This window comes from Balaenoptera ricei, chromosome 2 (genome assembly GCF_028023285.1).
Source record: "Balaenoptera ricei isolate mBalRic1 chromosome 2, mBalRic1.hap2, whole genome shotgun sequence".
In the NCBI taxonomy this organism is placed as follows: Eukaryota; Metazoa; Chordata; class Mammalia; order Artiodactyla; family Balaenopteridae; genus Balaenoptera; species Balaenoptera ricei.
In genome coordinates, this window is record NC_082640.1 from 78704162 (window position 1) to 78719257 (window position 15096).

The 15096-nt window shown below is 41.9% G+C and overlaps 1 protein-coding gene across 10 annotated transcripts in view; it reads right to left on the reverse strand.

Annotated features, from left to right (window-relative positions):
- Positions 1-5458: 5458 nt before the first annotated feature.
- Positions 5459-15096, reverse strand: part of TCF12 (transcription factor 12) — a 373055-nt gene continuing 363417 nt past the window's right edge. For all 10 annotated transcript variants that reach the window (XM_059913202.1, XM_059913200.1, XM_059913209.1 and 7 more), the window contains 2 exons: positions 12224-12377; positions 5459-9367 (listed from right to left, as the gene is read on the reverse strand). In XM_059913202.1, the coding sequence (XP_059769185.1) occupies positions 12235-12377 (143 nt within the window). In that variant the 3' untranslated portion in view covers positions 5459-9367; positions 12224-12234. The remainder of the gene's footprint in view (positions 9368-12223; positions 12378-15096) is intronic.

Consider the following 15096-nt stretch of genomic DNA (forward strand, 5'->3'; position numbering starts at 1 on the left):
CCCTGGTGATTTAGGGATTACTGTTTCCATTTTATAGGCAAAGCAGTTAATGCTCAGAGAGGCCAAGTGACTTGCCTAGGGTTACCCAGTCAGTGGAAGCAGAAGCAGGTTCTCACTCAGTTCTGTTGAGCCCCAGAGCCTCAGCGGGCTCCACTGTCGGTACCGCCTGGCAGGCAGGCCCCCGTCCTCAGTTTATGCTCAAGAAGAAACAGTCGGCAAGCACCCTCTTCTCAACGGTCAACAGGGGAGGGCAGGCTCCTGTGTTTCTCCTGGTTGGTGCAAATGTTGCTTTTGAAAAGGTCGCTTTAGGGGAGGTTTTAGGAAGTGTATTAAACGATGGAAGGGGGCTTCAAAGCAATGCTCAGACACACACCATTGGGAGCTCTCCTCCCCCACACCGGAGTCTGTGAAGTCTCTGCTCCAGCCCTGCCCACTGCCCGTGGGCCTCAGCCCCATTGTATCTCCTGTCCTTTGATGTCGGATAAACCCAATTCATCTCTTTCGTATCACTACAAAGCGGCCTCCTCATTACTTTGTTTAGACAGTCTCTCTCCCAAATATTAAACATTTGGTCTTCCCAGGGCCCCCCAAGCTCTTAACCTCATCAAGGTTGTTGCAGAATCCACCTTTCCCCACACTGATTGGCAGATTCTGCTCTCCCCATCACCAGCCTTCCTGGGCAGATCTGGACATGTCACCCCCATGCAAGCTGCTCCGGGACACAGCACTTCCTTGGGGAGAGGGTCACTGTGGTACGGTTCTCAGTCCTGTGGGGACCCCTGGAGAAGCCTCAGGGAAATGGGGACGCTCCGGTCGGTCACGTGAGAGATCAGGGTGCCTGCCTTCCCCACGCAGGCACCTGGGGGAACTTTGCCCTTGGTGGTGGCCCAGCGCCTAGACCAGGGCCACCCGCCAGCTGGTGGGGGGAGCAGACACTCCAATTTCCAGACCACAGACTATCCGGAGTGGCCTGTGTCTCTCCAGATACCAGCTGCTTGGTACCTGGGGGGTACCGCAGGCTCTCCTTCTCCTTCAAAGAGCCCACTCTAATCCTGGAGCACCCCACCTCCAGCCTTGCCGGCCCTGCCACCCTTTCTTTAGGTAGGGAAGTGGGCTCCCATTGCTTCCTCCTCCACAGCTCTTTATGTTCTCCCCTCTAAGCATCCCTTCTGATCCCATGGCCCTACACCACCCAATGTCACGGGCGAGACCTGTGCTAGGCTCCACTTTCCGCTGTCACCCTGTCCTGCTGTCTCTCTCCATGGTCCGCAGAGGGACTTTGCCGCTTGGGGCTGCTCCCTGGATGGCCCTCCTGTCTCCTCATGGGTCTCATCGCTCTGGATGAGGAGAAAACACCCTCCGTCCCCTGCCAATGTGGGGCTCGGGGAAGGTTTCAGAAGGGACACTTGGGCAGAATCTTCTTTCCTCCTTCTTGCCCCCCCACCCCGGCCCCCTCCTCCCGCTCTTCCTCCCTTCCTTCCTTCCTGCCTTTCTCCTCTCTTTCAACTTGTCATGAAAAATGTCAAACATCTACAAAATAAAGAGCATAATGAACCCCCATGTATCTGTCACCCAGGTTTAACAATGATCGACTCACAGTCTTGTTTCATCTAAACCCTCTCACCCCACCCCACCCCCGCTGCCTGCCCTACACCGAAGCTAATTCCAGACACCTCTTCATTCCCTCTGTAAATACTGCAGCATACGCATCTCTACAAGACAAGGACTTTCAGAAAAACAATCACACCTAAAAATATAAACAATTATTTTCTTAATGGCTACATCATTTTTTGATTTGCCGCTCCCTTGGTTTGCTTTCGTTAGGTGGGTTAGAAAGTGCCTCCTGTGTGCCATGCACCTCTGAACTCCTCAATTCATTCTCAGAACCATCACACGAGCTAGTACGATTGTAAATTATCCCCATTTTACAGAAGAGGAAACTGAAGCTCCCAGGGGTGAGTTTTGATTGGCCAAATCTCACGGCTAAGTGAGGTCCCTCCTTCCTCCCTTTGCCCTCCCCACCACCCGTCAGTCCTGGCTGGAAAGTTCTAGAAAATGCTAGTAATAGCGTTAGGGAACCCTTGACCAAAACCGCCCGCCTTGGCCAGGCACGATGATAACCTGCTTACCTGAGTTGTCTCACCACAGGAGGCTCCCATAAGAAACGCAGTGCTGCCTCGGAAAACTAACCAGGATAATTCAGGAGGGGCCCAAGGAAGGAGGAGACGACCAACTTCCCAGAATCCTTCACGCTGGAATCCATCTTGGCTGAGAGATGCGTGCGCAACCAGGAAGGACCCTGAGTCACCAGGCATGGGCCAAGCAAGATGACCGGCCAGAGAAAACTCGGAAACTAACCCCATCACCATAAAACCCAAGGCTGCGAGCCCCGTGGCACAGCAGTTCTCCTGGGTTCCCTTACCCAGCTGCTCTCCGCCTGGGCGCCCCTTCCCAATAGTCTCTTGCTTTGTCAGCACGTGTGTCTCCTCGGACAATTCATTTCCAAGGGTTAGACAAGAGCCCCCTCTTGGGCCCTGGAAGGGGTGCCCCCTCCTCAGCTGCAGGAAATGTTTCCTTTCACTATCTGTACTTGGGTCTCAGGGTGATTACCCCCTCCCCATCCAACCTTTCTCTCCCAGCCCAACGGAGCTGAATTCTCCCCTGCGGCAACCTCAGCCCCTGGAGGCTGAGCAAGCCTACAGCACGTACTTCAAAGCGACGCGCTTAATCGCACCTTCCTGTGCATCATTAGGCAGGGAGCAAAACAAAGAAACTAAAGGCACATTTTCATATGAGATCCTTGCAGGAAGACACCCCCTCCTCAGCAATGTTTGTGCTCTTGTGTTGGTTGGGAGTAGGCACTCAAGTGCTGGAATATGTTTACCTGCTTCTTCCTCGGTTTCCTGCTCCTCCCCCTCCCCCTCTGGGACAGAAGAAGAATAGTTCCTTTGTGTTTTCTTTCCTTTCTTCCTGTGCCTAATTAGGGATTATGCTTGGGAATCAAGCTAATTAATCTCTGCCAGTCCGGGGTGAGATCAAGCTCCTTGCACTATCAGGGTGGATCAATACCTACCTGCTGAAAGAGGGAGCTCTTTCAGCACAGGCTTTACTGGGGGCGAGGCAGGATGACCTCTGGGTGGCCTGGAATGAGTGGGTGTGGTGGCTCAGCCCGACAGGATGGAGGTGTCAGGAGAGGCTCCTGGGGCTGGAGCTTGAGTGTGAGGTGGCCCCATAAGTAGGACTTCCCAATGCCCACAGCCCTGCAAGGCAGGGGCCAGAGCTTCATTACTGTGCTGCTTTGGAACATCATCCAGCTTCCCTGAGTTGTGAGGGTGACCACTGGGAGTACTCAGACGGAGGAAATCTATCACAGCTGATGGCTGGGTGTGTTTCAGAACAAGGTGATCCCTCCAGCTTGCGGACCAGAGGCCCTGCGCCGGGCTTGCTCCCAACACTGGGCTACCACCTCAGTTCAACAAGGACCAGGAGAGAACTCAGGCTTGTAGGAAGGAGCTGAAGAAGGCCAGAGAAGTGGGAGAAAGCAAAAAATCTCATAGGGCTGCAAGGGACTCAGGAAGAACTCACCCTGGAAGCAGGGGAAGAGTGGTCTGTTTAGCGCTTCTAAAAAACTCGTGCTGTCTCTGGGGGTTCTCACAGCCTAGGCAGGTTAGATCTTCAGAGATACACCGGTGGTCCTCACCTCGAGGGGAAGACGCGGTTGTACGTCTTCCTAAGGTTATTAAGAAACCAAAGACAAATGTATTAAATGAAAGAGACTGGACTTGAAGGAACCCAAGGTGTTAAACCTTTGGAAGGTGTTTAAGGCCTTTCCATCATATGTGTGTGTGTGTGTGTATATATACATATATATATATATGTATGTATGTATAAAAATATATTAAATGAGCTCAAATCCCACATTATATAGTAATTTTATTTTGCTATAAAAATTTGAAATGATTTTTGTAATTGTCTTTAAAATTAATTTCATTTTTGCAGTTTTTTAATCTTTTGGCACAATATTTTTCAGGTTGCATTTTCACAGGCTTTAACAGGCTTGGAAGCTTTGGGCATTGTGCTTGCAGTTTCCAAGGCTAAAATGGCCTTGAGAGACCACACAGCCAGGCACCCTGTCTAGGGGGGCACCCACCCTCAGGAGTGAGAAAGGAGAACCTGGCTGCGTGCAGCAGTGCCCCACATCAGTTCTGGGAGATTAGCGGTCTAGGCCAAAAGGGAACAGAAGAGCCCTTTAAGGATGTCTTCTGGAATAAATGATTAAAAAGGGAAAGAAAAAGAAGACAAGAAAGATATTTCTACTTACACGAACATGCCCCAAGTACAGGACAGAGGTAAGAGCTCCGGGGGCTGGGGGCAGCATACGGAAACACCTCAAAACAATGAGGACATTGTGGCCTTCCAAAGCCAGGTTGCCACAAAGACCCTGTGGACCATCCACTGACCCAGAAGACAGGGACTATCACAATGTCCTGTGAAGAACACCAGAATAACACAGCAACTTTAGGGACTCAGACCCAGATTATATACCAGCCTACATAATGGCCCATGAAAATGGAGGAGGAATGGAATTGTCCTTCTTGATAACACATGTAGGTTTCCTTGACGGCACAATGCCAGGGGAGAAAGAATTGCAGTTTTTGAAATACTGATGAGCCTGCTGAGGTCAGCTGTGGTCCCAGTGACTGCAGAAGACCCTTGGGTTTTGTTCTGCCAGTTCTGTAGCAAGTAGCAATGAGGTGCTGTGAAAGCCATTGAGGTGCACCTCTGAGACCTCCCTTCAAGGGATAACCAGTCAGGGGAGTGCAGTTAGCTCTCAGCCTCCAAGTGCAGAACTTTGGAGTTTTCAAACTGAGGCCTGTCTTCTCAGGTAGCTCCCAGGTGACTGCCCACCACAGGGACACTGGCACCTTACCACTTCTGTCCAACACAAGACTCCTCAATGGGCAATCTTCTTGGACCTCAGGACTTTGTCCAGAGCTACAGGCAGTCTGAGGTTCTCCTTACCTAATCCGCCTTCCTCTCCCCTTCTTTCACAGATGTCAGACCTGCATCATGGTCTGAAGCCCATCCCTAATTACTCCTGATTCCTGCCTGTCCCTTTTGTTTCCCCCAGGTACTACCTCCAGTAAATCCCTTGCACTTCTATCTTGGTATCTACTTCCTGCGGACCCAAAATGACTTAGCTGCCAACCCATGAAGTGTGACTGGGCAAAGCCTACTGGCTCACTCTTTTGAAATGTGAAGGTTTAAAAAAAAGCCCTCATACAACGTACCCAACGGGAGGGCATTGAACATGTTTCACTGGCTTGCCCCCAAAGAATGCAGACTCCTGCAAAGATGGGTTGACATCTTCTTGGGGTTGTTTTTACCACCATTTACCTCTCACGCAGGATGGCTGAAGAAGAATCTTCCTGGGAGCTGGTTAAAAGGAGAGCTACTATTTATTTAAAAAATATTTATCATTTATTGAGTACTTATGTGACAGGAACCAAGGTAAGAGCTTTCCATACATTGTTTCATTCAGTACTTACACAATTCTAATATGTATCTCCATTTTTCAGATAAGGAAATGGAGCTAACTAGATGTCGAGCCTGGACTGAATCGAGGACTGTTTGATGCCAAAGCTAATACTCTTTAACCTTTGACACACACACATGCATGCACACATGCATGCACACATGACGTGATGTACATTTAAATTTTGAGTTTCCATGGAAGAAAAAATATATGAACTAGAGGAGAGAAAAACGAAAGAAAAAAATGTAGTAGAGGAGAGAAAAAAGTGAAGCCACTAAATAGAATTGGCCTAAAAATCTATAAAGACAAAGGACAAAAAGTAAAGGCAAGAAGATTTTGTAGGACAAGTTTTAAGTGTCTTGATCTGTTACTAGTTATGTGCTTTTGGAGACATACAACCTCTCTGGGCCTCAGTTTTTATAAATCTATTAATGAGGTGGTTGACGAGATGGTCTCCAGATTTCATTTAACTCTAATATTCTATGTTTTATTCTTAGATAGAGCTTTTTTATCAATTTTTATAAAGAAAAATCAAACTAAAATGTTTGTTTTCATCAACTCCTACAAGTAAAATGATCTGTTGGGCCTCCAATGTGAACAGTGGATTTCATAATTCACCAAGAGAAGCAATTTGCCAGGATCCCAAGAGGGTGTGATGATGATCTCGGGTGTCTCACATATAGGCCCTACGAAAGTTTGTCCAAAAAAGTTCATCCACTGTTTATTTTAGGCTCTTGCTTGGCTGAAGTCCTTGTGGATAATCACTATGCATATTTTTGGCAGGGGGGTGGAGTGGGGCTGTATGTGAAAACTGGGATAAGAGCAGAACTTTGAATCTGAGAACAGTAAATAATACCATCTCCTAATTATGAGATAGGCTTTTTGTGAGAAAAGGGACATAAAACATGTGAAAGTGCTTCAAAGAATGTTAATTTGAAAAGCTTCATTTGAGTCCTTTTCCTTCTTTGTTTTTCTGTAGATCTACAAATAAGCAGATTTTAACTACTAATCACCATTGGTAAACCTTCAGGAAAAGGCTAAAAGGCCACTATCAGTAGAGAGGGCAAGACGAGAAACATATAACCCAGAGAAGCTATAGACTAGATTAGCAGCTTAGTTCTACAAGTCTGATTCTGTCCTGATGGGTTTCCCAGATAAGGTCACAGACAATGCACATAAGAAAAGCAGCGTGGTCCTTAAACATTTTTGCCATACACACAAAAAAGGAACTATGTAAGGTGATGTGTTAACTAACCTTGCTGTGGTAATCATTTTGCAATATATACATATATCAAATCATGACGTTCTACATCTTAAACATACACAATATTATATGTCAACTATATCTCAAGAAAGCTGGGAGAAAAGAAAGAAAAGCAGTGTGAGCATTCCTGGGAGCAATGAGATGGAGGAAAAAAAACCAAAATGCATTACTGTTTGAGAGAGGAATGTAAAAAACTCACTAGTTTACTATGTTAAAAAAAAAGATGGCACATTTATTGCTACATAAATGTTATATACATATTGTGTTTTCTGTTACAGTGACAGAAAAAATTTTGAACTTCTTGCTGCTGGTTCAAAAGGTTTATCAATAATACCTTGAATTTGACACAGGATACAAATCTGCAATAAACCAACAATGGAAACTGGAGAACAAGATGAGAAGCAATTCATCTCGGACAATTAGCTCTTACAATACTCCATAGGTACTACACGGTATGCTAGAATTCTACTATGGTCTTAAAATGCTATTGTAAATTTCTGATATTAATGAACAGGTTATGGTAAATAACCCTACATTTTTACTACCTAATATAATAAAATAAAGTAAGAAACTTTTTACTGAAAACTTTTCGATTTCAAAAATCTAGAAAGAGTAATATTTAGAATTCAAGAAATTTTCTTACAAGATTATTGTATAAAAGACTAGCTACAGTGAAAAATAAGCCAAATGTTTTTTTCTTTCTATTTTATGAAGGAAAGCTTCTGGGCATACTGCAAAGTCTAATATAGCGAAAAAGACAACAAGCTCCGAAGAAAAAAGGCCAGGCAGTGGCATATGTTCACTCACACATCATAAGCAACAACTTGTTTTAGCTGATTAACACTGAAATGAAGAACAAGGCCACAGAGAGAGTCTGATGTAACTGGAGAATATAGGCAAATTAAAGTTACCAAAAAGTCCACTACGTTCACCAAAGACTGATTTGTTAGGAATCATCCTGATTGGAGAATCTGAAGTTCTGTCTTAATTGTTTTTGTTCTTTCAAATTAACAGAAATCTTTAAGTTACATAGTGATTTGGGTCCTTTCTTCTGTGTGCTGATTGCCCTTGTTGATATTGGCTATAAGGAATTATGAAGCCAAGACAACCTTGTTTAGCATGTTTTTCTCTCCCAGGGTTGTTGTGGTGGAAGACAGGTTTCATGGAAGTTCAAAGTGATTATTATGTCTTAAAAGAAAACTCTTAAGGATTAGAGACAGAGGGGTGCCTTAATGCACAGTATTAAGATGGACTGACAAGGACTGGTTTAATGCTAATCTGGCTCATCTTCTTGGGACAGGGCAGATGGTTTGCAGTTGATTACATCACCCACTGAATTCCTCCCCACTAACCAGCCATCCAAATGACAGAGAAATAAAGGCTAGAATAAGGACACATGGGTGACCATTGCTCTTGTATTCCATTAGGTAATTAGCCTCAGAGTGGTGTGTTCATTTATCACACTACCTGCCTTGGTGACTACTGGGTTGTTATGTTCAACGTAATCACAGCCTGAAAATCTTCTTTGTATTTTAAATCCATTTTGTGCTTACTTACAGCTAACACTTTATAAGTACTATATGTAGTACTTAACTGCTTGGAAAACAAAGCAATTTCTAAAAAGTAAATTCTTCCCTTGTAATTTACACTTCTTTCTATTACAAGCTTTACTATGAAACCTAGAAGCTTGAAAAGTCTTGTTATTATTAGAAATAAAGCAATATTTATTTGGGGGAAAATATAGGGGACAAAATTTCCCCTTTTAAAATCTTAGCTAGGCTATGGTCACAGATGGTCTCTGCTTATCTCTGTAAGGTAAATATGCAAAGCACATAGGGCTACATGGAGGATTCTGGACTGTGACCATAGCTATTCAGATTCAGAGACCAAATACAACACCCACAAAGAAAAAATAAAAATGAATGAAAAAAATGAGCGCGAGAGAAATGCTATACCGAGTAATATTTTCCTATTTCTTGGAAAACACTATTCATATGGCAAAAGGATAGGAGAGGGCAACAAAAGACTTTTCCCTTCCTTTTTAAGACACTAATAGGTATGCCGGGAATGCTAAGGGCCAATGGTTGTCACTGCTTTGTTCTCTGCACGTGAACAGCTTTAACTAATGCTGGCATCAGCTGAGTGGAGATCAGCTTTCCACATTAACTTTTTCCCTTTATATGTAGACCTTACAGTTCCATAACAATAAATAAAATTTGTAGTTACAATGCATTTGTCAATTCAGTTTAGGCACAAGGCAACTTCCACGGTGAGTGGAGAGATCGAGACAGTCTCTGATTGTGCAGAAGCGACACACTGTTTGCAACAAAATGATACGTTGCGAACATCTCATGGGCTGATGTTCTGTCTGATGAGCTTCCTATCTTCACTTCTGATGGAAGTGTTGACCAGCTGCTTTGATCGTAGGATTACATTTGCATTTCTTGCTTCAAGTGTTTTGTTTTTTCTTCTCCCTCCTATCAGGTTTGTGTCTTCAGATAATCTGAGTTGTCCAAGTCCTTATGAGGAGAGGTCACCTTCTATCTAGCCTACTGATAACTCTGGAACTGTGGCAGGGAGAGCCAAGGGAGAGAATAGAACCAATTAGGACATCATGGTTAAAAATAAACACCTCCCCAGAAACAAAACAAAACAAAACAAAAAACAAGTTGGTATTCCTCATTTATACCCAGGTTTACACTAAATTAGCAGTCGGCTACATGACTTATAAATGAGGTTTTTTCTTTTAAGGTGTAACTGGTTTTACTTGATGTATGTGGTAAGATTTTTAAAGGAGATCATGTAATTATAGAATCACAAGATAGAGGATTATATAACAGCTGTGGTAATTATGCAAACCTTAATTTTGGCAACATTCAGGTTGGCAATACCTGAGCTCTGAGGTTCTACTCATCCAGTTCTCAGTGGAGAGAAGTTAAAGCATATATTTATTGCTACATCCAGTCCACTGTACTGTGTTAACTGTTTACATCTATCTCCTCTAAACTGAAAGTTTCTGAGGGCAGGGACCATTCTGAATTCATTTTCACATTGGTTTCAGTTACTGGTCCATGGTAGGTCCTCAGTAAGTGTTTGTTCAATGAATTTATTAAGAAAATTTACTGTATTAGTACAAATTTTATGTTTATATTCTTAATATACATAGTAGTAGCTCTGAAATTTCCCATTTCAGCCATTTTGGATGGAAATAGCTTTAGGAAGAATCATACTTTTCACCTCCTTATTAAACAAGGGCCACAGTATGGTTTTATATTAGAGTGATGCATTCTGTGGTCATTTATCAGCCATTCTGATTCTAGCAGTCGTTTTCCTGCTGCCCAGTCTCTTGCTGGTTTTAATCTGCTGCTATCCAGTTCTATAAAGAATTGAAGGTTGTCAGATGAAACCAGATCACCACCTTTATGAAATTAGCAATCTTTAAGACTTATTTTAATATAATAAACACTAGCCTTTGAAATCTTATGGAACAAAGTGCATTTACTACATTTCTTATATAACCTTGAAACCTCTCCCCACTCCCTTTTAAAAAAGAATTCTTTCTGATAGGTGAGAATGCTCAAGGTTTAATTTTAACCTAAAGCGGGGGAATTTCTTCATAACGGAGATAAGGATAGAGCTATGAAAGAGTAGGAGATACAGAAACAGTGAAAGAACAGGAAGTAAACGGTAGGGGAGAAGAGAGATGTGAGGTAGGGAGAGAAGTTGACGGAGAAAGAGCTAGAGAGAGACTGGGAAGAGAATAACAGGAAATGGGTACAACAAACTAGAGAGACAAAAAAAGAAGACCCAGGCTCTGAGGTAAACGTGACAGCTGAACGTGAAGTGCTCTTCTCACAGCCTGGTGGTTAGCTGGTACCCGACCACAGGAAGGTACCTCTACATAATCTGCCAACTTAGAAAGTCACTTTTGCACCAAGAAACACTTGCCTGTATTTATTTTAAAGACTTCAAAACTTATTTTTGAATAAAAATATTTTTTCATGATATTCTATAGTTTCCACAGAACATGAAGCAATGGCATGGGTTTTAGAGGACCTGTAATTTAACTAGCTCTTGCCTAAATAAAGCCCCTTTGACATGCACAGTCTGTTATAGCTGTTTTTTCGTTTTTTGTTTTGGTGGGAGAGATGACAGGGTTTCTTTCCAGTGTGCTAATGTTAGAATTATAACTGACACATTTTAAATAATTACATCAATACTTCCTCCTCTGTCCCCAAATGAAATCTTCCGTTTTGGTCTAGTTTGATCCTAAGAAGGATATATGAAGAGGTGGTAGGAAATCAATTTCTTCAGGAAAAGGTGAGTTATTGACTAATCTTTGTAGTTTACAAAATATTCTATCAAATTCCAAACTTTCAGCTCAAAATGAGATAGTCACAAAGCTGACAAAATGAAATTGCACTCAGTATTTTTTTCCTGCTCCAAACCTCCCATCCATTTACTTTTACTTACTGCTTTTACTCTGCTGATGAAACTAGGAAAAGAACTATACACTGCTGAAGGCAGATTATAAAAATGAAGTTACCAGTTCTATTCCTAATCCATGCTGCTAGCTATATTTTGCTACTGACCCAAATATTTAATTATGGTCTGTATTAATTTCTGTCACCCAAATATTAACTTTACAACTTACAGATAATATGAATGTACATAGTTAAGAAAAAGATGGTTCACATTATCTAATTACTTGGGCAACAACCTCCTACTACTGTTGTCACTTTGTTAAAAAAAAGAAAAATTACAAAGAAGCAAACTGTTTAGTTCATGAAGAGGAAGATAAAAAGAAGAGTCTTTCAACAAGTAAAATTCCCAAGAGAAGGACGTTCTGATTCTATCATATACAACACCTCGACATTCTTTAATAGATTCCACAAGGTGTAACTAATATTCTTACAGGGGAAGGAACATGCGTATTACACACTTCCATTAATGATCCAAATGGAAGCAAGCAATAACTGTTCTGTGCATGAAGATTTCATGATAGAGAAGAGGTAGATGGTTAACAGAAAACTGGCTGACGATGCCATCAAGTACTTCTGAGTAGAAAAGTGAGGACCATGAGTGGTAGCAAAAGTATTTTTTGATAGATGAGTCATTGCACTGTTTTCTTCTTGGATCAGAATAATATTCATGTGAGGGAGTATACATGATGATCCAGAACATGAGAGCCCAAAGTTCTTTATGAATCAAAGGATAGTATCACATTTTGAAGAGAACAGTAATTTGGTATAAAATGACATGGGCTCTCTAACTATGTAACAGAAAGGTAAGCTGTTGGATTCCAAATTACACGTGACCTTTACCATGACCAGTGCTACCAGAGAATTCTGTTCAAAGGTTCTAACTCAGTTTAAGATGAATCAGGGGACTTCCCTGTACTTTCTTTTCATACCCATACTTACCTGGCTGATGTTTACATATGACCCATAGGGTTGGTAGTTTCACTAAGCCCAGGATGGGTTCCTGGCAGTGTGGTTGGTGGCTCTGCCGATACGGCAGAAACTTTTTCTTCTTCCCTTCTCTTAAGGCAGGCTGCTTTGGGGTTAAGGTTCCTCTCTGAAATAGGGAAAAATAATTTTATCATTAGAGACAGAAGTTATGAATCATGGACTCCTGGGTCTTAAACTGAACAAATGGCTGTTATTTTTTCTATCTGTGGGGATTACCAATCTCTGTGTAATTCCATTCCCATAATGAATAACCTCAGAGGCAACAATGATATGCTTACATAAAACCTCAGCATTAACTGAGCCTTAAAACTTATACTTCTTTCTGACCATTTTGTGTTTTCTTCTTATGATTTAGTTTTCCAGGGTTTGACTTGATCTACATCAGTATCTTAAAGTAGTTCTTTTCCTGCTTCATCCAAACACTGTGGCAAATGCTGTTATTAGTCTACCGAATCTCCTCAGTGTCCTGTGAAGATATGATACATTGAACTGTTATGAATGCTGACATTCTCTATGTGCTGGAGAGGGACATCTGTGCTTTATCTAGAATTCTACCAGTTCAGAAAATGATAAACTAAGACACACCCTCAGCCATTCCTCTATAGGAAATGTGCCAACCCCTCCAGGAAGAGAGGTAGCCTGAGTATATCCTGCTTTTCTCCTTTGATTTATATGCAGAAGGAGATGATTGAGATGTTCTTTCTACAGTTGGGGGTGTGATTGAGAGGGTTATAAAAACCTTTACTGCTTTGTATATGAGACAGCAGAGAAGACTGAATGGAACTTCTGATGTGGGCATTTTCAAAGGAGCTTAAAGTGTGGGATATTACCATATGAAATAAAGATAAAGAAAATCCACTGAACTTAAAACCCACTGAATGAAAATCTACTTAGGAACTACAGTTCCTGTTATAACTTCTTTAAATGAGTTTTAAGTACAAGATATCTAACCCATGACAGTTCCTGGTGTAGTTTTTTGTTTCAGTTTATAACATACAGTATCAGTTAAAAGTTGTTACACTTATTTTTATAAACTGATTAAAAATGTGTTAATGAATATAATATAAAAAGACCACTTAAACTTAGTCTGTAATGAAAACAATATTTTGTATAAGTTGTATTTTTTTTACATGTTAGATTTTCTTGCAATGATGGCCCAAGCTGAATGCAACATAGCAGAGCTTTTTTTTTTTTTAATGTATTTCCTTTTTCAAGGAAAGTAAAAACATATTTGAATGTGCATATTTCAAAACACATTTATAGTTCACTTCTGAGTTTAAAAAAAGTAGACAAAAGACTTTATTATGGTAAATTTACTGACTCTATTTTTACTCATACGTGATAACATTTCATCATCGAAGTCCCTGCATTTAGGAAAAGACATGAAGCCTATACAACTCTGAGGAGGCAATGAAGAAAGGAAGGTACACTCTTACTTAATTTATCAGGATAACTAGTAGTAGAAATCGGCATGTCCATCATTATGTAAAAATATTAGGAGCTGCTTTCACTTTTTTTTTTTTTTTTTTAAGAAATTCACGTTCTTTTATTTATTTATTTATTTATTTATTTATGACTGTGTTGAGTCTTCATTTCTGTGTGAGGGCTTTCTCTAGTTGCGGCAAGCGGGGGCCACTCTTCATCGCGGTGCGCGGGTCTCTCACCATTGCGGCCTCTCTTGTTGTGGAGCACAGGCTCCAGACGCGCAGGCTCAGTAATTGTGGCTCACGGGCCCAGCCGCTCCGCGGCATGTGGGATCTTCCCAGACCAGGGCCCGAACCCGTGTCCCCCGCACTGGCAGGCAGACTCTCAACCACTGCGCCACCAGGGAAGCCCCTGCTTTCACTTTTTAATTTTAATTTTATTTATTTTTTTTGGCCACACCACGTGTGGCACGTGGGATCTTAGTTCTCCAACCAGGGATCAAACCTGTGCCCCCTGCGCTGGAAGTGCAGAGTCTTAACCACTGGACCACCAGGGAAGTCCCAGGAGCTGCTTTCTTAACAAGGAATTGTGTACCTCTGACAAATAAGAGAAGTCTGTCTTTCATTAGGTATCATATCTCCTTTACTGTGTAGGCAATAGTCTCAAACAATGACCAGAGAGACTGAAAAGGGGGCACAAATTAACATGTGAAATCCAAAGAGGAGAAAGATTTCAACGTTTTCTAATTGAAACATTCTCACATTTCTCTTACAATGCAACATTGCTCTTAGCTTACTAAGACTCTAGGAAGCATGATCAGAATAGCTGGAAAGGACCAGAACCAAAAACTCAAGTTAGGCAAGATTTTGTAGACTCCTACGATGAGTCAGACAACACTCAGGGCTGGAAGAACCAAGAGAATACTACAGTAAGCTCTATGAAATGTGAAGTTAGTGAGCTTTGATCCAAAAAAGCAAAGGCAAAAGCTAGTGCTGTTGCTTCATACTTCCTGGTCTGTGTGAGCAGGCCATGGCAAACATGTTAAGTAGCCAGGAAGGCTTGATACAGAGGTAAGAAGAAGTCAGACATTATGTGCGGAGCATAAGAAGCAACTGTCTTTCTTACATTTCTATTAAGGGTTTATTACCCTCTGGTATGTGGCTGAGGACTTGCCTCTCTATAATATCATCTTCTTAACATGTTTATAGCACAATATTTGGCTAATGCAACAGTCACTTCTTCAATATTATGACTAGGTAAATATTTGTTATTATATCTATGTGGACATACTTGCAAGTCAAGAATTTTATATTGTTTCCTTGTTCATATGACTGTTTTTCCTGTAGTTAATAGTTGCTTTGCTTTTCATTTGTTAGTAATGCTTCCCCCCCCCCCCGAAA